General features: G+C 51.5%; 1 protein-coding gene and 1 pseudogene across 1 annotated transcript; both read right to left on the reverse strand.

The window, feature by feature from the left end:
* Nucleotides 1-397: 397 nt before the first annotated feature.
* Nucleotides 398-25,746, reverse strand: LOC128847826 (zinc finger protein 420-like). The gene is made up of 6 exons (XM_054047548.1): nucleotides 25,513-25,746; nucleotides 12,490-12,577; nucleotides 11,855-11,981; nucleotides 11,343-11,381; nucleotides 3,400-3,513; nucleotides 398-3,077 (listed from the first exon to the last, which is right to left on the reverse strand). Exons 2-6 carry the CDS (start codon nucleotides 12,511-12,513, stop codon nucleotides 1,213-1,215), a joined length of 2,169 nt encoding a protein of 722 aa, XP_053903523.1. The 5' UTR covers nucleotides 12,514-12,577; nucleotides 25,513-25,746; the 3' UTR covers nucleotides 398-1,212.
* On the reverse strand, nucleotides 21,487-25,249 carry LOC128847830 (zinc finger protein 501-like; annotated as a pseudogene).
* Nucleotides 25,747-26,508: the final 762 nt, after the last annotated feature.

Genomic DNA, 26,508 nt, shown 5'->3' on the forward strand with positions numbered 1-26,508 from the left:
TACGATGGCTGAATGAAACTTTCCCCACAGGCCAGGCATTTATGAAGTTGTGACCGGGTCCTGGGGGGCCACCCTGAGATTGCGCAATTAGGGCAAACTACAAAGAATGGGGCCGACAATCCTCAAAACTGGTGGATATTCCAATACTTAGATTCACCAAACCAGCCACAAAACAGCTTCTACAGTACCTTACTGCTACACAGAGGGAAAAAGAACATCTCCCTTAGAGCAACCCAGCCTTGGGCTCCCTCCCAGATATCCCCAAGATGTTTAAATGGGCTAACAGAAATTCTTATTCATCACATTAAAAAGTTCCACCAATCCCAAAGGATCCTATACATTATCCACCAAGTTAAAGAATACTTCAGTTCTGACCCAAATACACGCTTACAACCAATTCTTATTAACTCAACTAAGATTTATTAAAAGAAGAAAAGAGAGAGAGTTGGTTGAACGATCATTATACATACAGACTGGCAGAGTCCTTAGGTCAGTTTCACTGTAGAGATGATGCTTTAGAATTGCAAAGAGTCCTTTACAGAATCATTTCATCACATTCTAGTCCAATGCCCAATTTCAATGTCAGGGCGGTCCAGATGGGACTGGAGATCTCCGTCTTCCGACTCACACTCCCCCTCCCTCCCGCCCCGAATAACGCTTCGGCAGATCAGAGAAGAACGGATCATTTTTGCAGCGTCTCGACAGCTCACAGTCCTTGGCTGAACAACAAGCTTTTGAAGTAACCTATTTCCTAAACATCACTGGTAATTAATTACATGGATTAACATGAGGTGATTCTCCATAAAGCAGTTCATAGACAGTTTACCACAAATTTTCAGGAGACAAACAATGACATTATTACAACCAAGTTTTATCTAAATGTTAATATTCCCTTTTAATCTCTGAATTCACAGAATACAGCCCTAGACAAGAACTGTTTATTTCCATTGTTAACCTCTAACAAGATACAACTAAACAAAGACTACTACAGTTACCAGCTTCTTCCATGTCTTTAACAATACACATTTACCTCTTGAAGCTCTAGTTTATCTGAGGACACAATTTTCTAACATGTTTCTAAAGGTTGAATCTAGGTCAATTACATGCAATTTCCTTAACACTTTCTGTCTGTGTCAGAGAAGTTTAAATCCTGTGTGGATTCTCTCATATTTAATGAGGTGTGATATCTGCGTGAATTTCCCCACGGTCCAATCACCTGTGGGGTGTCTCTCCTGTGTGGATTCTCTCATGTCTAACAAGGTGTGACCTACATATGAAACATTTTCCACAGACTAAACACTTGTGGGATTTCTCTCCTGTGTGGGTTGCCTGATGTTTAAGAAGGTCTGACCTCCGTATTAAACTTTTCCCACAGTCCACATATTTATGGGATTTCTCTCTTGTGTGGATTGCCTGATGTCTAACAAGGTCTGACCGCCGTGTGTAACTTTTCCCACAGTGTAAGCACTTATGAGGTCTTGCTCCTGTGTGGGTGGCCTGATGTTTAACAAGGTCTGACCTACATATGAAACTTTTCCCACAGTCCAAGCACTTATGGGGTCTCTCTCCTGTGTGGATCCTCTGATGCGTTACAAGATATGATCGCTGTGTGTAACTCTTTCCACAGTCTAAGCACTTATGGGGTCTCTCTCCTGTGTGGATTGCCTGATGTCTAACAAGCTCTGACCTCCTTATATAACTTTTCCCACAGTCTAAGCACTTATGGGGTCTCTCTCCTGTGTGGAATGCCTGATGTTTACCAAGGGCTGATGTGTTTCTGAAACTTCTTCCACAGTCTAAACACTTATGGGGTCTCTCTCCTATGTGGATTGCCTGACGTGTAACAAGGTCTGACCTCTGTATGAAACCTTTCCCATAGTCCACACATTCATGGGATTTCTCTCCTGTGTGGATTGCCTGATGTCTAACAAGGATTGACCTCCGTATGAAGCTTTTTCCACAGTCTAAGCACTTATGGGGTCTCTCTCCTGTGTGGAATGCCTGATGCCTAACAAGGTCTGATCGCCGTGTGTAACATTTCCCACAATCTAAGCACTTATGGGGTCTCTCTCCTGTGTGGATTGCCTGATGTTTAACAAGCTCTGACCTCCATATGAAACTTTTCCCACAATCCAAGCACTTATGGGGTCTCTCTCCTGTATGGATCCTCTGATGTGTTAAAAGATATGATCGCTGTGTGAAACTCTTTCCACAGTCTAAGCACTTATGGGGTCTCTCTCCTGTGTGGATTGCCTGATGTCTAACAAGCTCTGACCTCCATATGTAACTTTTCCCACAGTCTAAGCACTTATGGGGTCTCTCTCCAGTGTGGACTGCCTGATGTTTAGCAAGGTCTGAACTCTGTATGTAACTTTTCCCACAGTCTAAGCACTTATGGGGTCTCTCTCCTGTGTGGATCCTCTGATGTATTACAAGATATGATCGCTGCGTGAAACTCTTTCCACAGTCTAAGCACTTATGGGGTCTGTTTCCTGTGTGGATTGCCTGATGATTAACAAGGTCTGACCTGCGTATGAAACTTTTTCCACAGTCTAAGCACTTAAGGGATCTCTCTCCTGTGTGGTTTATCTGATGTGTAATTAGTGCTGAATTCAAACAGTTCCCGCACTCGAGGCATTGATAGGATTTATCTCCCATGTGGCTTTTTCCATGGTTATTAAAGTCTGAGCAGATATTGAAGATTTTTCCAGGGGCCACGTATTGAAGGGGTTTCTCTCCAGTATGGATTGTCTGATTTGTAACACGGTGTGGTCTCACAATGAATCCTTTCCCACACTGGAGGCAGTGGTAGGGTTTCTCTTGCTTGGGATTTGTCCGCTGGGCTGTGGGATCATTGTCTCCTCCCCCACAGTTAATAGATTCATCCACTTTCTTCCCTGGGTGGTTTCCCATCAGCCTCTCTGACCTCTGCCAATTTCCACAGGCTTCTCCCTGTTCCCAGCACTGGGAAAAATTCCCTTCAGCTCTTCCCATAAATGTGCGCTGTGGTTCCACATCCCCAGGAACTTCCTCATGATGATTCCCTTTCTCCTTCTCACTGACTCTCTCAGCACCTGCTGGGAGAGAGAGACAATCCAGACAGGAGTCATTGTGCTGGGGAGAAAGAGGAATAGCACAGAGGAAAAACCCACCACACAAAAGTTGCGAAGAATCAGCAATTGGATTCTGCTTCCAGATCCCACCCAAACACTCACAGGGAAGAAAGCTGTGAAGGAAACTCCTGCAGCTAACAGGACGGGTGGAAAACAGTGAGCGATATCTGCTGACTGCAGCCCTCTCTTTGTTGACATGAGGAAGAACTGTGGGCTCTTACACCATATTTTGGGGATTCTCAACTTTTTCCTTCATTCCCCAGATGGTTTCTGTGTCCATTCTCACCTGTGCGGGTGCATCTCAGGACCTCTGTTTCCTCGCAGACCTGGAGATCGGGCACCCACGGCTCTTCCCCTCGTTCCAGCTGTGCGATCAGCTCAGGTTTGGGAATGGGAAATCCTATACACGGGGTGAAATCAGACCAGATCAGGATGCATGGAGTATTGAGAGTGTATTTGTTACAAAGGGCAAATTCCAGAAGATGGGAACAGGGTCACTGAGCCCCCTTGGGAGACGCAGGGTATGTTGGGATATGTATATATATAACCCATATATCCATTTAATATGTTATAGGACTAAGGGGCCACAAGTACTCATTCTTTTTACTATCACTAATAAATACTGATGCCCCCTTTGGGTCTTAATATAATCAACCTGTATTCTACTCCACAGCTCTTTGGTGCCACATGGGTCCCAAATTCAGTGGTTTATTTTAAACTGCTGCACATCTTATGCAAATTTTAACCAAATTTTCTACATCCTCTTGCACCTTAGACCATATTCCAATCTGTTTTTACCTTAAAGAGAGTATTTTCTATTCCTCGGTGGGCCATAGAGTGACACAGGTTAATGATCTCTTCTCTTTGAAGTTTATCAGGTACTCACTTTACCTCTCCTGTTTTCTTATTCACTGAATAACCCCCTTTCATACTCCAGGTTCCCCATCTTTAGGTTCAGCCTCCTGTTTCATGGCGTGAGCTCTAGTAATTATCATAACCCCCAAAGGTTCCTTTATTTGCTAATTTAGCTAAAGCAGCCACTTTATCTTTTGATATATTTCATCCCCTTCTCCCTTTGGATGACTTTTAGTATGTCTTACCTTTAATTTTCCCAGGTGTTCTTTCAATCAATCAGAGATACATTTCCAATTTTCCTTTTGGGCCAAATTTTCCCCCTCAGCTGTTTCCCAATGGTTCTTTTTCCAAATCCAAATCCAGTGTAACAGGCCCTGTACCACAAAGTCTGAATCCATATAGACATAAAGGCAAAGTGCCACATTATTTTTTCTGTTTAAGCAGATCACAAAGGCTAAGTCTACACTAAAAACCTCAAAGACAAGGGGAATTGCTCCGAGCGCTGGGAGCCTGTCTACACTGGTGCGTTACAGGGCGCAAATGTGCTGCACTTGGGGAAGGGTGATTTTTCACACCCGAGCGAGCAAGTTACTGCGCTGTAACACGCCAGTGTAGACATGGCCTAAGAGCTCTGAGCTCTGCTACCTGACCGGAAGTCCTGCCCATCTCCCCATTAGCTCGCACAGCAGCATAACCCATAGATTGCTTACGCCTTTCATGGTACGAACGACCATCTGTGAACCAAACCTCTTTTTCTCCAAGGCCTAACACTTCATCTACTGAGGTGCTTCTTCTATTAACTTTGGTTCAGTTTCTGGAAGTGGGCATTCATGCTCTTCTCCTTCTGTCAGGAGGACATATGGTAACAACACTGCTTGTTTGTTATTCTCATAGGTAACATCTCTGCTAGTTAACATCAAAGCCCGTTGGGCCATTCTGGTATTGGGAACTCCTTTCTCCTGCAGTTTTCCTGATCAGATGTACGTCAGGGGAGAGTGAGGTATCTGTATTACAACAGGGGCTGTGCCAGTAGTCAAAGCAAAAGCTTCAATGGCCCACACAGCAGCTAAATATTCTCTTTCACAAATTCCAAACTGCGGCTCCATAGGGGTTAATCTTCTAGACGGGTGCACCACTGCTATTAACTTTCCCTTATCAGTTTCCTGCATCAACACTGATGCTAATCCCTGTTGGGTTGCTGGCCACCTACGGCTTGTTCATCTCAGGGAATTTCAATGCTGGGGCTTGTACCAAAGCCTGTTTTAAGTCACAAAAAGCTTTTTCTTGTTCAGGCCCCCACTCCCATTCTACTTTCTTTTTCAATAAACACCACAAGGGTCTAGTTATAATGGTGAAATTCCAAATGTGCTTCCTTAAATAGTTAAACCCTTCTAACATTACTCTCAATGCACGAGAATTCTCTGGTCTGGGTAATTTCAGCAATGATGTCACCTTTTGTTGATCTACCTGAATTCCCTGCTCCCTTAGGGTCACCCCCAAATAATTCACCCTCTTTTGCACTAATTGGGCTTTCTCTCAAATAGCCTTAAACCCGTTCCCTGAATAAGTCTCAACACACTTTTAGTCCACCCAGTCAGCACCTCCTCAGTCTCTCCCCAACTAATATGTCATCTACGTATGAGGTGACATTCTCCCGATCCCCTTTGGAGAATTAATCCAGCATCTGCACCACATGTTGGTGTGCAATAGCTGGAGCACAGCGCAGGCCCTGGGGAATTCTTTTGAATAAGTACCGTTGTCCCGTGAAGGTAAACATAAAGCAGGCCCAAGAATCGGGATGGCGAAAAAACAATTTGCCAAATCTATGACAGAGAACCATTTAGAGGCCCCCTATATTCTTGTCATGACTTGAAGCAAATCTGCTACTATTGGTGCCATGGCAGGGGTAGCTTTATTAATTTGTCTAATATCCACGGTCAATCTCTAATCTCCTGAAGCTTTTTACTACCAGCCAAATTGGGCAACTGTGTGTGGAATTCCCCTTTCCAATCACTCCCTGTTGTTCCAGTGATTCAACTATTTTCTCAATTCCTGCCTCTGCCTGCAGGGGATATTTATATTGTCTCTGTGGTAGTACATCATCCCCTGCGTTTTTAACACACGCTTTGATTTTACCACATTCTGCTTTATTCTTGGTCCATACATTGGGAAACTCTTTTACCCACACATCTCGTGGATTCAGTGTAATCTCCTCCACTGCTTCTGCAGCACATATTCTTGGCATGTGTCCTGCTGTCAGAGCGTCTACTGTCCAGTCGGGCACACGCCACAGAACTCCGTGAGTTAAATCCAAAACCAATCGATTCCTCTCCAAACAAGGAGTTTCTAATATCATTGGCTAAGTCGCCTGATTTATCTGAAGCATTTGTTCTTTACAACAAAAACCTCCTATTCTCCCTCTGGGTATAATAGTTATTTCTACTGAACGATGCATCTTTCCTGCCAGTCCTTCCCCAGCAAAGGAGGCTGCTGTAATGATCTCAGACACATATCGAGTCAAATCACAATTTCTATTTACAATATTTACACCAGCCCCACTATCCAATAGGGCATTTTTGGGTCCATTGTCTCCCACAATGACTGTTGTTCTAGGTCTCCCATTCGAGTCCTATCTTCATCTCATTACCATCGCTCACTCCTGGGGACCCATTTCCAGTGGGAGCAACTTGTCATCAGGGCTTCCCCATAAAATAGGTTTCTAGGAATCCTCAGCTTGCACAGCTGCAACTCTTTTCTGCTCCTTAGACATTTCTTCTTCCATCCTTTGCATTGCTTTAATCAATTCATCAGCACATCTCCCATTCCGCTTATCCATATTTACTCCCCTCAATTTCAAATACCTCCAAGCAATATTTCAAATCACATCTCCTCCCTTCTGGGGCTCATTTTGATTATTCCACCTTCTACCTCCTTGTGGTGGTGCGTCTTCTCCTCTACCACGGCCCCTTCCTCTCTCACGGTGTCCTGATCTATAAGCATTCTCATCTGAATGTTATTGCTTCAACAAAAGCTACTCTGGGTTTCAATCCTTCTACCTGGCTTCCCCCTTTCATCATTCGTTGGCACGTTATCCAGTGAATCCATAACAGTTAACCCCTCATCCTGGGCTGCTTGGTTCACCAAATTAGTAGACATTGCTACTAAACTCCTGTCCAATCCTTCAAACACATCATTCCAAAATTCTCTCTGATTCAAATCAATGGCCATCAAAGAATCCGCTGTGATATGTCCGGCAATCTCTGCCGTGGAGTTAGTCACCGGTTGCATTTCTCCAGCCAATAACCCCAATGTTATTCTCTTTAACAGGAATCCCTGGGCGAATCCCCAGGCTTCACGTAATCTGCACTGGATAATTCCTTCAAGGGTCTTTGACCTCTCTCTTTCCCTAACAGCACAATAAATCGCGGCACCAGCCAGCATGCTTCTGGCTGCCTTTCCAAAGCATTTTTCGCTCAATCTACTCCTTGTCTACTCTCTCCAGTGGCAGCTGCCCTGATCAATTTATAACATTTGCTCATATTTAAATTCTCCATTCTTCCTAATTCTGCCCTCTATACCAGCCATGCAGCTAGATTTTTCATATTCACTGGGCCTAATGACTTCGCCCTCAACTGTAAATCTGACGAACTCGCCGGAATTATTCATGTCTGTTCTGACTGTATTTCTCCCGCTGCATCGTTAATAGTTGATCTCCGTTCTAACACTGCTACAGACTTTACTGGCTTAGGCTCTCCCGGCCAATTTTTTATTTCTTCCCTCAGTTTAGGATAAAACCCATCTCAAGGCCAATTACCGTATATACTTGATCATAAGCTGGTTCGTTTATAAGCCGATCCCCCCCAAGATGGATAAGTCAAAACAGAAAATTTTTATGACCCATTCATAAGCCGACCCTATAATTCAGGGGTGAGCAAACTTTGGCTCCCGGGCCATCAGGATAAGCCACCTGTAGTAAGTGAAGGCAACATAGTAAAGGCCTAATGAAGGCCCAGTATGAGGCCTGAACCAAACTAAAGTAATGGTCAAGGCTTTGCTAGCATAGAAAGCAAAGTTAAGCTGTGAGCAAAAGGCAGGCCCTGCTCACAGAAGTTGGCAAGGAAAGGGCTGATGTTGCAGAAATACATATTCATTTAGCATAGTTATAGTATAAACATGGTACCAAGACATACCATACGGGAACATTCCACAGATAACATGGAACAGACCGACCCATCCCAATGACAGGGGCAAAAGGGTAAAATGATGGATAGAGATGTTTTGATCGAACCAACAGGTACAAGGTGCAAGGCGGCCCCTTACTGCATAGAGGGGTTGTACCTTGCTACGTAGAGGGGTTGCACCTCAATACGTCAGGAGTGATGTGTAACTTGTTTGTACTGGTGTATAAGAATGTGTCCCTGGGGTGGTGTCTTTGTCCGGCCACGGGGGCAGTGGAAAGTCCCGCCACTGAGCCGGGTCCTTGCCAAGAGGCATCTATTAGTAGTATGCCCGGTAGACTAAGTAATCTACGGGGAACTGCAATTGTGTCCGAGATCGCAATAAACCTGGCCGAGGTGCCTTTGTATCTTAGTAGACTCTGTGGTTATTGGGGATTCTCGTCGGGTCTGCTGTGTCAGCTATCTGCGCAGAGCTGGGGCAGCACACAGAGGGAACACACGCACGCAGCCGAGTGATATCAACAGGAGAAAGCAGAAGCACCACACCGGTAGCCTCTAACAACACCACCGGCGGGCCGAGATGGTTTGTTTACCTCAAGCATCCGCAGGCATGAAGGTAAACCTAAGTAACCAAAGTGTCCCGGCACGCCAGCTGCTTACCCTGACGGGCCGGGACAGCAACTGGTGGGGAAATTTGGGGGGGGAGGAGAAGCTGGAGGTCAGCGGAGAAACCCCTATGACCACCCCCTACATGACCCCACCCCTAGCCTGGGACTCCCACACTCTCCCCATCCCATCCCTTCCTACCTTATCTGGAGAGGGCCAGGGGAGGATGTCTCTGGCCTGGCTGGAGCTGCTTCAGAGGTTGGGGGGAGAGAGGCGTGGCCAGAAGCAGAGAGACTCTGGCCCCGCCTCTTCCCTTCTGGCTCTGCTGCCTCTCCTTGCTGTCTCTGTCGGGGGAGGGGCTGTGTCCCACCTCCCCCTCTCTATACTCATTCATAAGCCGACCCCCCGTCTCTGGTGCTTCCCTTTTTTACTAAAAAAATTCGGCTTATGAACGAGTATATACGGTAAGTTCCTTTTCTCTTGACACCCACGTTGGTCCCCCAAATCCTCTCCATACTGGATATCTCCATTAAAATCCAAATCCAAATCTCCATTCTCTGTTTGACATACAGACGCCACTTGCAGTTCCCTCATTCTCACCTGATTCCTCCAGGTTGCTATGGTTTTCGGGCACCAACTGTGAGAAGCGCTTGCAGTCTCCTCTTCCTCAGTCGGTTCTCAAATTAACTGTTTCATCCCTACCACTTGATTTTCCAATTTATCTTTGTCGGCCTGAATCTTTTCCCAATCCACCATTTTCTTTTCCAATTCCCTATTTTGTTTCCCCATTTGTTCTATTTGAGTTTGCATTAGCTGTGCGGCCTCACTTCCCGCTCCAAATGTTCTTGGCGAGTTTTAGAATTCTCTTGTAATGTCTGTATCACCGCAGAGATTTCCCCCTTACATGCAATTGCCTTCTTTGCAGCCTGCCACAACTGCCACACTACAGCCCTTTGCTTTTTACTTGCATTAGGCCTGCATAGCTGTACATATTTCTCAAACATATTTTCTGAAGTGTCAATTGTTACATCGGGTTCCACTGCATCCCAGGGCATGTCCCAAATACAATCATCTGCTTTTCTAACACAGAAGGGGCTTAACTTTAGTCCACTTGGCTGCCTCCTCCTCCACCCCTTTACTTCTCTTCTTAAACCAGGGGCCGTATTGGGTTTCGTAAATTGAATGGAGGGCCGGTTAGGGGAGCGTGTCATGGCTTGGCCCTCACCTCCTATCTGCCCCCCCCCCCAGGACTCCTGCCCCATCCAAGCCCCCCGTTCCCTAACGGCCCCTCTGGGACCCCTGCCCCATCCAACCACCCCTTCTCCCTGTCCCGACTGCCCCCGGAACCCCTGCCCCTGACTGCCCCCTGCTACCCCATCCAACCCCCCCTCCTTCCTGACTGCCCCCCTGGGACCCCTGCCCCCATTCAACCCCTTGTTTCTCCCCCGACCACCCCGCCCCCTATCCACACCCCTGCCCCCTGACCACCACACCGAACTCCCCTGCCCTCTATCCAACCCCCCCTTCTCCCTGCCCCCTTACCGCGCTGCTTGGAGCACCGGTGGCTGGCAGCGCTACAGCCGCGCCACCCGGCTGGAGCCGGGCCACACCGCCGCTGCCACCGCGCAGCACAGAGCACCGGGTCAGGCCGGGCTCTGCAGCTGCGCTGCCCCAGGAGCTCACAGCCCCGCCGCCCAGAGTATTGCACCGGCGGCGGAGTGAGCGAGCTGAGGCTGCGGGGGAGGGACCGGGGGCTAGCCAGGAGCTCGGGGGCCGGGCAGGATGGTCCCGTGGGCCGTAGTTTGCCCACCTCTGTCTTAAACAGTGTTCTAAACATTGTTACAATAACACTGTGCAGTATCTCCCTACATGCTCTCACTCACTCCCCCCACCTTTTTTTCCTCACTAATATATATTTTGAATATTTGGGGGAATTTAGGGGTAAGTGGATATACATATGGGAGCACCTCTAGGATGGAGGTATGGAGCAAAGGAGATAACACATTTGACTACTCGTGGGACAGAATAGGAAAAAACAGGACCAAACAAAACCATATGTGAAGAGAAACCGTTTGAGGTAAAATTTAAAATACGGTGGGAAGATGGAAAAAATGTGAGATGGAAATACATACAACCAATTTGGAAGAGCAATGGAGATATTTGTTCATACTAAGAGAGGAAGGTCGACTAATGTTTAGATTTAGTTATGATGAAAATAGTCTGAACGTGAGCACTCTGAATTGTACCGTTTGGAGTTTGGGATTTGATGTAGTCACCTTAGACATGACTCCTGAACAAGAACTGGCTAATATTCATGCGGGATGGAATGAGTCAATGGCTCTCAAATTATGGGAATGTGATATGATGGTGGATTCTTCCATAATGATAAGACTGAGTTGCTTTAGGAAAATTAATGAGGGAGGATATTTTCAGGGATATAAGATTGAACCAAGAATTATGGCAGATGAACACCCATATAGAAGGGGAGAAATAATTGAAGCCCCAACTATTGTGGACCAAACAATCCGGTTGGAAAGAACTCAAATAAACATGAGTGCACAACATCTGCTGTGTATGCCATATGCCTTACCTCTATTACAAGCTTGGCGACAACCATGGGGGGATGGGACTATACAAAATAAAAGAGGCATAAGAGAATACATTGTAGGTGGCAATTGGTGCTGGAACTGGAGTTTTAAGTGATCTGATATTCAGGCGTTACAAGGCTGACATTTTCCCTTGGGTAAGATTTTGAGGGCTACAGAGGCACATGTGACACAACATTTTTGGTACATTATTGAAGCAAGGAATAAGAAACGTGGAGCTCCAATTAAAGCAAGCCCAATTCTTGAAAACATCTCTAAATATGAATGTATTTGGTATGCCTGAAATTAACAACAGGACAGCACTAGCCACACAGTGTGTACAGATGCACACTTATGAGATACATTACTAAGGCCTTGTCTACAGTAGCAAGTTACTGCGCTGAAACTTGCTCATGGAGGTGGTTTACCAGCTCTGTCCCAGTGCTGGCGCGCAACCACACTGTCCTCTTAAAGCACTGCACGGTTTCGACTAACTGAGGGGATGGGAATCACTTACCCAGCGAGGTCACTGCCTCGTAGTTCTCCTGCATGACGTCCCTGTAGAGGGCTCTCTGAGCGGGGTCCAGCAGAGCCCCCTGCGCTTGGGTGAAATACACAGCCACCTCCTCGAAGGTCACCGGCATCTGAAACAACAAGAGTCCCCCACTCAGCACCTGCTGCTACAGCCACAGTCATGGGAAAGGAAGAAAGAATAAGAAAACAATCTCGGAAGCTCTGGGAGGGCTGGAGAAGCAGATTCCCACCCGCACTCTGCTCAGAGCAGCCGGGAGGCTTCATGGGAGTAAGTGAGAGCTCCTTGCCCCCCCACAGCAGATGGAGAAGGGCAGCATCTTCTCATTTACCACACACCTCCCAGCCACAGGAAGCGAGCTCGGAGCTGGGGACAGGGACAGGAATCCCAACAGCTTCCCTTCGTATTTCACAGCAGCCTTGGGCCAGTGGGGTCAGGCTTCAGCACTGGGAAGCTGGTCAGTTTTTCCAGCCCTTCCCAGGGGGGTTGTTTCAGATTTGAGAAATGGGGGAATGTTCCCCCCTCCCCACCGCCAATAAGCCTGCTCAGCATGTTTATGGCACCCTGTTCCTCCCTGCCTCTCCCTCCCCCTGCCCAGCAACTCCCTGACAATCCCCTACCTGAGCTGGCTCCATCACAGCCATTTCGCTTCTCTGTCTCCTGCACGACGGGACGATCTGGAGTGAAATGTGGATGTGATTCCTCAGCCTGTCAGGGCGAGAGGGGCGATGGAAGAGGTTACAGAAGGGGCTTGAGTCCCTGTCACACCCAGATTCCGCCCAGGCTCTCTCCCTGCAGACAGACACTTTGGACTCTGCCACGCTGGCAAGAAACCCACTTAGTTTATTACCACCCAGGCCAGGCCCCTCCTGCCAGAACTGAACCCACCGGGGCAACATTAAACCCTCCCAGTAACCGCATCTCTGAGCCAAATGCTGGAAAAAGAGCAGAACCGAAGGAGCCACTTTGGGGGATTCCCCCGGCACTGTAGTGTCAGCCCCTCTAACTCCCTCTCTGCCTTCCCGCCCCTCCTGAAGTAGTGCGGTGCTTCAGCAATGTCAGCAACTGGCTTCTCCTGTCTCAGCTCCGCCCCTTGTTCCCAAGAGGGTCAAGTCTGCCCCGAGGGTGCAGGGGCCTGGACCTGGGAACCTCCCTCCCCGCTTCCTGCTCCTGCTGCCCCTTTCAGTCTCTCCGCTCCCCCTTTTTATCTTCTTCCCTCGCCGTGGGAGACTTGGTGACTGCCCCAGTGTAGTGGGCCTGTGCACTTACTAGCTAGATCACCCACTGCCACTGCTAAGAGGGGTTTGATCCTGACTGAGTTTGTGAGGGCAGCAGCTCTGGGACCCACTGACACACAGGGAACCCCCTTCCCGTCCAGTACAAGCTCACCAGCTGGTCCCTGAAAGGGGCCCTTTGTGCAGTGTCATTTTCCTGCCCAGCCCCAGCCCTTTCCCCCCAGGTCTCTCCCAGTCACCTGCAGGCTCAGAGCCTGGGGCTGCCCCAGGGGCTGGTTCCAGACACTGGAACCTGTTCCCTCTCCCCTCCCAGGGCTGGGCACAGAGGGGGGTGAATGCAGGTTCCCCCCCACACAGACCCCGCTGCATAAGAAGCAGTGGCTAAGTCTGGGCTCCCAGGGGGCAGCAACATCTGGCCCACCAGGAAGCTCCACTCCGGGGCTGTAATAACATGAGCAGGGAGAGACACGCGCCCGCCTCCTCCTCCCCCTTGGCCAGAACCGGAGCCCTTTGGTGGCAGCAGCTAATGCCTGAGCCTCCCTGTCCTGCCCCTGCAGCCCCCAGGGACAGGCAGGCAGAGGCTGATCCCATTGGCCCAGAACCAGCAGTGACTCCGGTCTGACTCCGGTGTGGCTGAGATCTGAATCCTGCCTGGACATCAGACCAGGGCCGTGGGCAGCCCCCACACTCAGGAGAGACAGACCCCACCAGCATGGGTGGGTCATTAGCACATGGGGGCGGCAGGGAAGGTGGCGGGGGGGGGGGCATCTGGATATTTGCCTTGTAGTTTCTGAGCCCTGTAGCGATAGTCCCCAGCACCCCCCCCCATGCCCCCTGCCCCCTGGTTCTCCCTTCCCCAGCCGGTCTCCTCTTGCTCTCACAGTCTCCCCCCGGTCTCCCCTCCCCACACACCCCCTTTCCCTCCATTCCAGCCTCGTTCCCATCAGCCCCATCATTCCCCCCTGAAGCCTGATCCCCCTGCATCGCCCCATCGCCCTGCCCCCCAGCCTGTCTCCCACAGCCCCATCACCCACCTTCTGTCCGTCCCCCCATCCCCCCATCCCTGTTCCCCCCACACATCCCTGTCCCTCTTACGCCGCGTCCCGCTCCCAGGGCGGGAATCGCAGCCAGCTCCGCTGGGAGCAGCCTGGGGCCAAACCTCCCCCTGCAGCCCGGGGGTGACGGGGGGGGGGGGCGGGTCTCTCACCTTCCCTCCGAGCGGGGCCGGGCCCAGGCCCGTGTAGTGCATTAAAGCGCTCTCCGTAGCAATGTGCTACTTAGGGTGTACTGAGCATGCTCAGTACATCTGCTGAAGCCACTGCCCTTCACCCTGCCCTTATTAGCCGAAAGAATCCGCGCTTTGCTTTTGACAGGGGTTAAAAAGTGGCAAAGGGGCGAATCGGAGCAGGGGGGTGACCAGGGTCTGAGCAGGGGGTGGAAATTTACTGGTCTGGGGGGTCAAGCAGCTGGAGGCAGCAGTAGGAACAGGGCCGCCCAGAAGATTCAGGGGGCCCGGGGTCTTCGGCGGTGGGGGTCCTTCCGCTCTGGGTCTTTGGGGCACTTCGGCAGCGGGTCCCGGAGCGGATGAAGGACCTGCCGCCGAAGACCGGAGCGGAAGGAACCCTCGCCGCCGAATTGCCGCCGAAGAGCCGGAGCGGAAGGAACCCTCGCCGCCGAACTGCCGCCGAAGAGCCGGAGCGGAAGGAACCCTCGCCGCCGAATTGCCGCCGAAGAGCCGGAGCGGAAGGAACCCTCGCCGCCGAACTGCCGCCGAAGAGCCGGAGCGGAAGGAACCCTCGCCGCCGAACTGCCGCCGAAGAGCCGGAGCGGAAGGAACCCTCGCCGCCGAACTGCCGCCGAAGAGCCGGAGCGGAAGGAACCCTCGCCGCCGAACTGCCGCCGAAGAGCCGGAGCGGAAGGAACCCTCGCCGCCGAATTGCCGCCGAAGAGCCGGAGCGGAAGGAACCCTCGCCGCCGAACTGCCGCCGAAGAGCCGGAGCGGAAGGAACCCTCGCCGCCGAATTGCCGCCGAAGAGCCGGAGCGGAAGGAACCCTCGCCGCCGAACTGCCGCCGAAGAGCCGGAGCGGAAGGAACCCTCGCCGCCGAACTGCCGCCGAAGACCCGGAGCGGAAGGAACCCTCGCCGCCGAATTGCCGCCTAAGACCCGGAGCGGAAGAAGCGGTCTTTGCTCCGGGCGTGTTCGGCGGCACTGAAGGACATGCTAACGAAGACCTGGGAAGCCTGCCAAAAAGTCTTGTGGGGGCCCCTGAAAACTCTCGTGCCTCACTCCCCCCCCACCCCCCGGGCAGCCCTGAGTAGAAAAGGGGCTAAAGGGAAAATCAGGAAGGGGGGGGAGGCGTTGGAGTTAAGACCAGGAGTGAGGTGCTGGCAGAGGGTGTCAGAGGGCAAAACCCAGCACAGGCAGGGGCAGAGGGGGCAGCAGTTACCCCAGTGGGACTGAGATACCACTGCTTGGCAAACTTGTTTGTTGGGGTGCGAGAGGCTTTTTTATTTGAGCAAAGTGGCTTTTTTTGTATGGTCACACGAATTGAGCATGCTCTGCTGAAGCCACTGCTCTTCACCCTGCCCTTATTAACTGTAAAAATCGGCTGACCGCTTTTTACAGGGGGTAAAAAGGGGCAAAGGGGGCGAATCGGAGCAGGGGGGTGCCCAGGGTCTGAGCAGGGGGCAGAAATTGACTCGTCAGGGGGGTCAAGCAGCTGGAGGCAGCATTAGGAGAAGGGGTAAAGGGCAAAATCAGGGCTGGGGGGGAGGAGCAGGAGTTAAGCTCGGGGTGAGGCGCTGGCAGAGGGTGACAGAGGGCAAAACCCGGCACAGGCGGGGCACAGTGGGTAACAGTTACCCCAGTGGGATTGAGACACCCGTGCTTGCAAAAATGGTGGGGGGCAAAACAGCTTTTTTTCTTTCCTTTCTCACAGACAGCACCTCTCAGCATTGGCTTCCCAGAGCTGGGTTCTTAAAGGCACAGGCATCCCAATGCCTAGTCAATGCAGCTCCTCTTTGTCTGATCTAACCTACTGTGGCTATGTCTACACTACAAATTTCAAAGCGCTGCCACGGGCAGAGCCAGCTTTAGGCCGATTCGCCCAATTCTCCTCAATTGGGCCCCATGCCTAAGAGGGCCCCGCGCCCAATGGTGAGCTGGAGCCAGTTCCCAAGCTCCCGTAGCTCTCCACCCCGGCCCCAGCTCACCTCCCCCTCCCCCCCGAACACTCCACCCCCCTTCTCCGCCTCTGCTTCCTGCTAGTCAGATGTTTGGGGGGGAAGCCTGGAAACAAGCAGGGCAGGTAAGCTGGGGTAGGGGGGCGTGAGGAGGGCTCCACGGAGGCGCGGCGCGGCCCAGTCCGGCTCTGGCCGAGCGGCTCCGGCACGGTGGCACGGCTCCAGGTGGCGCGGCTCCGGCCGGGTGATGCGGCCCCGGGCCTGGCCCGGCTCCGGTGTGGGTAAGCAGCATTGTAAGAGATCGGGGTGGGGAGGGGGGAATTGGATAAGGCAGGGACAGGGAGTCCCGGGGACAGGGAGTGGGTGGGGGGTTGGATCGGGCAGAGGTTTTGGGGGGGTGGTCAGGAGATGCGGAAGGGGGGGTTCGGGTAGGCGTGGGAGTTCCGGGGGTCTGTTGGGGTGGTGGTGGATGGGGTCAGGACAGGGAGCAGGGCGAGTTGGATAGGGGGTGGGGTCCTGGGGGGCAGTTAGGGTGGGGGGTCTTGGGAAGGAGTGGTCAGGGGACAAGGAGCGGGGGGGGTTGATGGGTTGCGGTTTCTGAGGGGGGCAGTCAGGGGGAGGACATGGGTGGGGGTCAGATGGGGCGGGGGATGTACTCATCGGGTGGTTCACTACCAGGTCTTCGGTGGCGGGTCCTTCAGTGCCGCGGAAGACCCGGAGCGCCGCCGGGTGAGTCATCCCTGCCGGGGTCCCGTCGAATCGAGCCCCGCACTTCCCAAAGCCGGCCTTGGCCGCGGGTGCCAGTGCTCCTGGTAATCCACCTCAACGAGGGGATTAGCTCCAAGCACTGGGATCCAACCCTGTCCACACTAGTGCTTTAAAGCGCTCAAACTTGCTGCGTTCCGGGGGCTGATTTTTCACATCCCTGAGCCAGCGAGCTAGAGCACTTTAACTTGCCAGTATAGATAATCCCTGAGAATGAATTCAGTGAAACATTTTACACATATCCCCTCAGAAACAAAGAATCCCTCATCACTGTATCTGACTGCATAGAGTCTCCAAGCAGTTGCCAAGTTGTCTTATCTGCTGCTGGGATTCCCTGAATTCCCTGAATTTTTAGATTTAATTTTTTCTTCTCATTTTAGAGCTGACTGAATTTCTGGCCTAGTGTCAAAACTGTGTTTTGAGTCAATCCACCAATGGGGATTGCATTTTTGCAACTGTTATTTTGCCTCTCAGTCCAGCCCTTAGTGTTTTTCCGCATGCCATTGTATACATCTTGATTCTCAAATATTCAATAAAGGCAGGATACTATCTCCTATAACGTCTTTCTCCCTGGAAAAAAAATCTATTGTAATTTTTGCAGAAAATTAGAACTGCCATCGTGGGTCAGACCAATAGTCCGCCTAATCTAGTATCCTGTCTTGTGACAGTGGCCAAGGCCAGGTGCTTCTAAGGGAATGATCAGACCAGGCAATGACTCAGTGAACCATCCCATTGTCCACTCCCAGCATCTGGCAGTCAAAGCAGTGATGAGCTGCCAAAATCGTAACAACTGGTTCCCTCCTCACCGCACGAGGGGGTCATGGCCCACCCCCCGGGACTCCTGCCCCATCCAACCCCCCGCGTTCCTTGACGCTCCCCTTGCCCCAGGGACCCCTGCCCCATCCAACCACCCCTTCTCTCTGTCCCCTGACTGCCCCTGGACCCCCTGCCCCTGCCTTCCACCACCCCATCCAACCCCTGCTCCTTCCTGACTGCCCTCCCGGGACCCTTGCCCCTATTCAATCCCCGTTCCCTGTCCTCTGACTGCCCCAACCCCTATCCACCTCCCCACCACCCCCCAAACTCCCCTGCCCTCTCTCCAACACCCCCTCCCTGCCTCCTTACCGTGCTGCCTGGAGTGGCTGGTGGCACTAAGTCTGGCTGCGGACGGAGCCAGGAGCCTGGGGACATGGGACCAGAGGACGCAGTGGGAGCCGGGTGGCCGGAGCCGGGGAGGGCCATGGCCGGAGCCGGGGAGGGCCATGGCCGGAGCCGGGGAGGGCCATGGCCGTCGCCGCGCCCGGACCCGCGCTGCCAGAGCCCGGCCGCGTCGCACCACAGCAGGAGCCGGGTGGCTGGAGCCATGGGGCCAGGCTGGAGCCGCGGAGGGCGGCCGGAGCCAGGGAGGGCAGCGGCCAAAGACGGGCAGCCGGGGAGGGCCGCTGCCGGAGCCGGGGATGCGGCAATTTCTTACATGTGTATGTGTGAAAATGCTATCTGTAGGACTGGTCTATCTTGCCTTTAGTAAGGCTTTTGATACTGTCTCCCATGACCTTCTCATAAACAAACTATGGAAATGCAACCTAGATGGAGCTAAAATAAGATGGGTGCAAAACTAGTTGGAAAACAGTTCCGACGGTAGTTATCAGTGATTCACAGGCTGAAAGGGCTGAGTCAGGCTGAAAGGGCAGAACGAGTGGGGTTCTCCAGGGATCAGTTCTGGATAAGTTTCTATTCCAAATCTGAATCAATGATTGAGCTAATGGCATACAGAGCACAATTATAAAGTTTGTGAATGATAAGCTGCACGCACACAAAATGGGAAACGACTGCCTAGGAAGGAGCACTGCGGAAAGGGATCTGGACCACAAGCTGAATACGAATATTCTGGAAAGGGATCTATGCAAAAAACAGAACATCACTCTGGGATATCCGCTCTACTCTGCGCTGATTAGGCCTCATCTGGCATATTGTGTCCAGTTCTGGGCACCACATTTCAGGAAAGATGTGGACAAATTGGAGAGACTCCAGAGAAGAGGGGAAAAAATTAAGGTCTAGAAAACATGACCCATGAGGGAAGTAACATCTTTTTACAAAAGCTGTTTCTTACAATCTATACCTATAAATAACTGCTACAGATAGCACATTTCTACATGTAGCAATTTCACATATAATATAGTGCAAGAAACTGCTACCCGTAGGCATTTGCTACATCAGGTAGCAGTTTACTACAATAGCAGTTTCTTACAATCCATTATGTATCAGTAACTGCTACCAGTAGCACATTCCTACGCGGAGCAGTTTAATACACTACAATCAGGATGATGAAAACTCAACAGTGCCATGCTAGGTCGCAGGAGACAGTTGGTGTGAGACATACCCCAGGGTACAATCTGGACTGTTGAACTGCTTAATTCTCCATCCCAGGGCATCTTTTACACTGCTTTCCTGTGTGAACAACAAACCCCTCCACGCTCTGCTCACACACAGCCACCAGCATTCAAAGTCACTCCTGGCTGCACTATACTGAGTGCAACTAGCCAGACACTCAGGAATGTACCAAACGACACAGCAACATCAGCCAGTTTTCTACTCCCAGCCTTGCACCCCGGGAATGTGCATCTTGGACTGCTCAGTCTGTTCACTGTGATGGACAAACTCAATAATTAGTGGGTCATCCCCACAAAGGGGCCTGATTAGGCCACAGCCTTGTTCTCTCAAGTCCCCCAAACATTTCAATGAAAACACACAGTCCAGACAAAACACTAAACTGGAACAAGAGGGTTTTCAGGGATTACAAGGGAGAAAGATGTAAAAGGTCAGAAGGGGTTAAAAAAATAAAAATGCATTTTAAATCCTAAATTTTACCAAACTAAGGAAGATACAAAACAAACAGGATTTCCCACCCCACCCGATGTTGCAGGCAGTTCACAGTTCTTAGTACCCAGGCTGAATTTTCTTCTAGCCTTGGTCCGTCCTCCCCAGTCCAAGGCCCCTGTTGCCTTTCAAGGCATATTGTTGACTTCTGTAAAGATGGGAGAGGAGAGGTAAAAATGGAGGCAATTCTCCCTTGTGCTTTTATACCCCTCTCCTCTTTGAGGTTCACCCCCCAGCCGAGGGGCAGGCGACAATCAGTTTGTGGCCTAAGTGAGCGTCCAGCCATCCTTCCGGTGAAGTGTAACTCTCCTGTTCCCAGCTCCACAGCTGGTGAATGGCCAGCTGAGTAATTAATGGCAACTTAGCACCTAGCTGGTGTGCAGGTACCATTGTCTCTGAGGAGCGCGTCTGTGGGCGTTTTCCAGCTTCACAGCATGTAACAAACATACAGCAAACTCTCAGAGCTCCATGGACAGTGCTGATAGACATATTTCAAAGGGACAATAATATTCAGCAGACGCTGACTTTTCCTATGATACCTCACAAGACATACTTTGGAGAAGATTTATCATTTTATAAACGTGGTGCCCATAATAGTGTAGACCAGTGGTTCTCAAATGTGTTTCATCAGCCCCCCTTCCGCCCCCATCCCTTCTTTATGTCTTTGGTCATTTACTCCCCCACCCTCACAAGCACATATATCGGAACCCAGCTCTAACGGCAGAGTAGTTGCTGGTGAGGTGCCCAGCTCTGAAGGACTCCAATAGCAGCACAGAAGTTAGGGTGGCCACGTGAAAAGTGATATTCACCAATATCACTGTTCACAGCAGATTTATCACCCCATTGACACCCTTACTTCTCCCATCTTCAGGTGAAGAGCATGAACATCTATCCCCACCTCCCAGCTAGGCCTGTTATAGAATAGAATATCAGGGTAGGAAGGGACCTCAGAAAGTCATCTAGTCCAACTCACAGACAGATTTTTGACCCAGCTCCCTAAATGGCCCTCTCAAGGATTGAACTCACAACGCTGGGTTTAGCAGACCAATGCTCAAAGCACTGAGCTATCCCTCCTTCTTCACAAGTCCCAACCACCTGGAGCTAACAGCCAGTGCTCTTTAAAAAAAACCCAAACAACGCACAGAGGTCACACTTCTCTTGACACATTCCTGTGCCTCCCTTGGGAGGCCTGCCCTGCAGTTTGAGAATTCCTAGTTTTGTCACCCTTAGGATTGGTAGCCAAGATGGTAACACCTACTCATTTCTATCTCCGGGATCCTCAGAGAAAATGTCCGAGCACGAGAGCGGAACAGATCCGATTAACACTAACCTTGCAAAACACATTTTGGTGATTTCAGCTATAAACATTCCCTCCATCCTTCAGCCCCTAACCCCAGCTATTTCAATGAGACTGAGCTAGAATTGGGCAGGTGGCAGGGGCAATGGGTATAATCTCTGAATTATTGATCCCTGAATTAACAGAATACAGGAACCCTTGGGATAAATTGTTAACCTCTAACAAGATATAGCTAAACATAGACCACTACAGTTACCCCTCTTCTTCCAAGTCTTTAATAATACATGTTTACATTTCAAACTCTAGCTTATCTAAGATGGACACACTTTTAAAATCTCTCTCTAAAGGTTGAATCTGAATCAATTACATGCAAAATGCTTTACCCTTTCTTGCCATGAAATACAGAAGTTTAGATCCTGTGTGGATTCTCCCATGTTTAATGAGGTGTAATCTCCGTGTGAAATTTTTTCCACAGTCCAAGCACTTATAGGATCACTCTCCTGTGTGGATTACCTGATGTTTAGCAAGGTCTAACCTCCGTATGAAACTTTTCCCACAGTCCAAGCACTTATGGGGTCTCTCTCCAGTGTGGATTGCCTGATGATTAACAAGGGATAATCGCCAAGTGAAACTTTTCCCACAGTCCAAGCACCTGTGGGGTCTCTCTCCCGTGTGGATTACCTGATGTTTAGCAAGGTCTGACCTCCGTATGAAACTTTTACCACAGTCCAAGCACTTATGGGGTCTCTCTCCAGTGTGGATTGCCTGATGATTAACAAGGGATGATCGCCAAGTGAAACTTTTCCCACAGTCCAAGCACTTATGGGGTCTCTCTCCTGTATGGATTGCCTGATGATTAAGAAGGGATGCTCTCCAAGTGAAACTTTTCCCACAGTCCAAGCACTTGTGGGGTCTCTCTCCTGTATGGATTGTCTGATGATTAACAAGGTTTGACCTCTGTATGAAACTTTTCCCACAGTCCAAGCACTTGTGAGGTCTCTCTCCTGTGTGGATTGCCTTATGATTAACAAGGTTTGACCTTCGTAGGAAACTTTTCCCACAGTCCAAACACTTGTGGGGTCTCTCTCCTGTGTGGCCTTTCTCATGTGAAATTAGTGCTGATTTTGAACTGAAATATTTCCTGCACTCAAGGCATTGAATGGGTTTCTCTCCAGTGTGGCTTCTCCCATGGTTATTAACATATGAGAGGTTACTGAAGATTTCCCCACGGTCCAAGCATTGAAGGAGTTTCTCTCCAGTATGGATTGTCTGATGTGTCACAAGCTGTGATCTCACAATGAATCCTTTCCCACACTGCAGGCAGTGACAGGGTGTCTCTTCCTCGGGATTTGTCTGCTGAGTTCTGGGATCCTTGTCTCCTCCCAAACCATTAATAGATTCATCCACTTTTTTCCATGGATGGTTTCCCAGAAGCGTCTCTGACCTGTGCCATTTTCCCCAGGATTCTCCCTCATCCCAGCACTGGGAAAAAATCCCTTCAGTTCTTCCCACAAAGGTCCCCTGTGGTTCCACTTCCTCAGGAACTTCCTCAATATGATTCCCCTCCTCATTCTCACTCCCTCGCTCAGCACCTGTTGGGAGAGAGACAATCCGGACAGGAGTCATTGTGCTGGGGAGAAAGAGGAATAGCACAGAGGGAAAACCCAACACAAAGACTGAGCAATTGGATTCTGCCTCCACATCCCACCCAAATACTCACAGGAAAGGAGAAACGGGAAGGAAACTCCTGTAGCTAAGAGGCTTGGGTGGCATGGTGAGAGTGATATCTGCTGACTACAGCTCTGCGCTGGTTGAGATGAGGAAGAACTGAGGGCGCTTTCTCACACCATATTTTGGTATTCTCAACTTTTTCCTTCATTCCCCAAATGGTTTCTGTGTCAGTCCTCACCTATGTGGGCACCACTTGGGATCTCTCTTTCCTCGCAGGCCTGGAGATTGGGCACCCACGGCTCTTCCCCTCGTTCCAGGAGGGAGATCAGCTCAGGTTTGGGAATGGGAAATCCTGTGCAGAGGGGGAAATCAGACCAGATCAGGGTGCATGGAGCATTGGTGGAGTATTTGTGAGAAAGGACATTCCGTGAGTGGAACCTGTCCCTGTGCTCTGATGGAGGAACGTGGAATCCAAGAGGATGTGAAAATTGTCACTGAGCCCCCTTGAGCAGAGGAGGTTGTCTGGGGAGGTGAGTTGAATTATTACTACACCCTCACTAGGCATTCCCAGGATCTGTATGCTCTGGGGGCCTTGCTGACTCTCACACAACTCTGCACTTAAACCCCTGCCTCTTTCTAAACCTGCAGAGCCCAGAGCCCTCCCCATGGCTGGAGCTAGTCCCAAGGAGGGAGGTGAACAGGGATTTTTTCTGCAGCCGAGAAACAACACACAGGACAATGCTGGATTTATGCCCCTTTGAAAGCTGGAGGGGTGGGGATGGTTTATCTTGTCCATTAGGTTTTGACACCGCGTCCCACTAGAGAGGGCACAGAGATGCAAGTCTCTCTCACACGGCAGTTATGCATTAGGGAACCCACTCGCCTCTAATCTTATTGACCAGGGAAAAACATGACCAAATAAAGACTCGCAGACCCCACGGCTTCCAATAACCGAGGGAATGGGAATCCCTTACCCAGCGAGGTCACCGTCTCATAGTTCTCCTGCATGACGTCCCTGTAGAGGGCTCTCTGAGCAGGGTCCAGCAGAGCCCCCTGCCCCTGGGTGAAATACACAGCCACCTCCTCGAAGGTCACCGGCATCTGATAGAACAAGAGTCCCCCACTCAGCGCCTGCTGACCCAGCCACAATCCCAGTAGTCATATGGGAGGAAGGATAAAGAAATGGAAGCCGTGGGAGAGCCAGAATAGCAGAATCCCACCCCCACCCTGCTCAGAGCAGCCAGGAGGCTTCAGGGGGTGGGGAGAAGGTGAGAGCTCCTTGTCCCCCCCAGCACACGGAGCAGGGCAGGGTCTTCTCTTTTCCCACATGCCTGCCAGCCACAGGCTGATACGGGAAGCAGAGCTCTGAGCCGGGGACAGGGACAGGAATCCCAACAGCTTTCCTTCGTATTTCACAGCAGCCTCGGGCCAGTGGATTCAGGCTCCAGCACTGGAAGCCTGGAAAATGTTCCCAGCCCTGCCGAGGGGGTTATATACTGTTTGAGAAATGGGGGAATGTCCCCTCCCCCACCAGCAATGGGCCTACTCAGAAAATCATCAGGTTCATCACACCCTCTCTCCTCCCTGCTTCTCCCTCCTGCCCGGCCAGCAGCTCCCTGAAAATCCCCTACCTGAGCTGGCTCCATCACAGCCATTTCCCTTCCCTGTCTCCTGCACAATGGGACGATCTGGAGCAAAACATGGATGTGATTCCTCAGCCTGTCAGGGCGAGAGGGGCGATGGGGGAGGTTACAGAAGGGGCTTCAGTCCATGTCACTCCCCGATTTCCCCCAGGCTCTTCAGACCCTCCCAGTAACAGCATCTCTGAGCTAAATACTAGAAAAAGAGCAGAATCAAAACGGCCACTTTGGGGGATTGCCCCCCATTGCAGTGTAAACCCCTCTCCCTTAGCAACAGCCGGAGCCCTCTGGTGGCAACACCTGAAGAATGAGCTGCCCTGGACTCCCCCGGCAGCTCCCAGGGACAGGCAGGGAGAGGCTGATCCCATTGGCCCATCTGCACTCCCCCTGCCAGAGCCCGCAGTGACTCCGGCCTGACACCGGTATGGTTGAGATCTGAAACCTGCAGGGAAATCAGACCAGGGCCCCGGGCTGCTCCCAAAACTCAGGACACACAGACCCCACCAGCACGGGTGTGTGACAATAACATACTGGGAGCAGGGTGTCTGCGGGAGGGAGGGGATCAATGTTTTTGCCTTGTAGCTTCTGCGCCCTGAGGGGTTTGTCCCCTGATCCCTCCCAAAGCCGGTTTGACCAGTTCCAGGAGGAGAAGGGCTTCTCTCCGCCCCTCCCCTCTCGGGTCCCATGGGGCAGAGAAGCTGCCTTGGCATCTCCCCCGCTTCCTCCGCCAGCCTCCCCACATCCCCCTTCCCTCGCTGTGCCCCACACTCACATCTTCCCCCATTCCAGCCTCGCTCCCCTCAGCCCCACAATCCCCTCGCATCGCCCCATGTTCCCTTCAGTGCGCCCCCATCCCAGCCTGCCCCCCGCATCCCCAGCACACGCCTCTTGCCCCCATCGCGCTCCCCCCACCTGCCCCTCTTTATCCTCCTCCCCCTGCAGCCCGGGGGTGACGGGGGGCGGGTCTCTCTCACCTTCCCTCCGAGCGGGGCCCCCTGGGGCAGGGGCCGGGCCGGGAAGAGGCCTGGCCGGGCTGGGGGCTCTGCCCTGGGAGAGGCTCCTGGGGAGCAGCGGGAAGGGCCCTGCTGGAGATTCCCCTCTCCCGGCTGCAGCCCGGGCTCCGGGCTCCCAGCACCAGCCGCCGGGGCTCGGGGATCTCGCCAGGAGCCTGGAGCCAGAGTCCCCGCAGCGGCTGCGAGTCACTTCCTGCTGCCGGGCCTGAGCCCAGCGATCGCTCCCCCGAGAGCCGCCTCCCAGCTGCTCCTGGGTCCTAGCGATCAACCCACCGCGCTGCAGCATCTCTGTGTCCGGCTCCTGTTCCACTCACAAGCTCTACGGTCAGAAGGGCCCATCATGAGCATCTAGCCCAGGGATTCTCACAACCAAATTTGGTGGCCTCAGAGTGTGGCCAGCAACTCTCACTGCTGCCGGCTCTGACACTTCCCCCATAAACCTAACGAACTTTAGGAGAAACCCATAAATATGCACAGAGGTCAGATGGAGAGCCGTCCTACTAGTGTGGGGAACTTTTCTGACTTATTCACCACGCCAACGGAATTGAATAGCAGAAAGATCTGAGTCTTCGCTCCCACTCCTCTTACTCATAGGCCTGCCTGACCTCGAGGACTCCCCTTCCACTCTAGTCCCTGAAACCCCGACAAGGCTGGGCCCAGGATTCCTGAGGGGGCTTCACCCCCAATCTTGTTGCTATCACTCAGACGGAGGACAGGGTGTGATATCCCCAGTCTGGGGTGCTCTCTTCACTCCGGACGCTTCCCTGATTGCATAGAGTTCAGAAGAATTACAATTTATTAAACAGCAAGTAATAAAAAAAAAAAAAAGGAATAAAGGGGAAAGGAAAACATGATGTCATCCCACGCTGCCCAGGGTCTCCCATCGCTCTCCCCAGTAGGGTGACCAGACAGCAAGTGGGAGAAATTGGGACAGGGGGTGGGGGGTAATAGGAGCCT

Source organism: Malaclemys terrapin, chromosome 13 (genome assembly GCF_027887155.1).
Source record: "Malaclemys terrapin pileata isolate rMalTer1 chromosome 13, rMalTer1.hap1, whole genome shotgun sequence".
NCBI lineage: Eukaryota > Metazoa > Chordata > Testudines > Emydidae > Malaclemys > Malaclemys terrapin.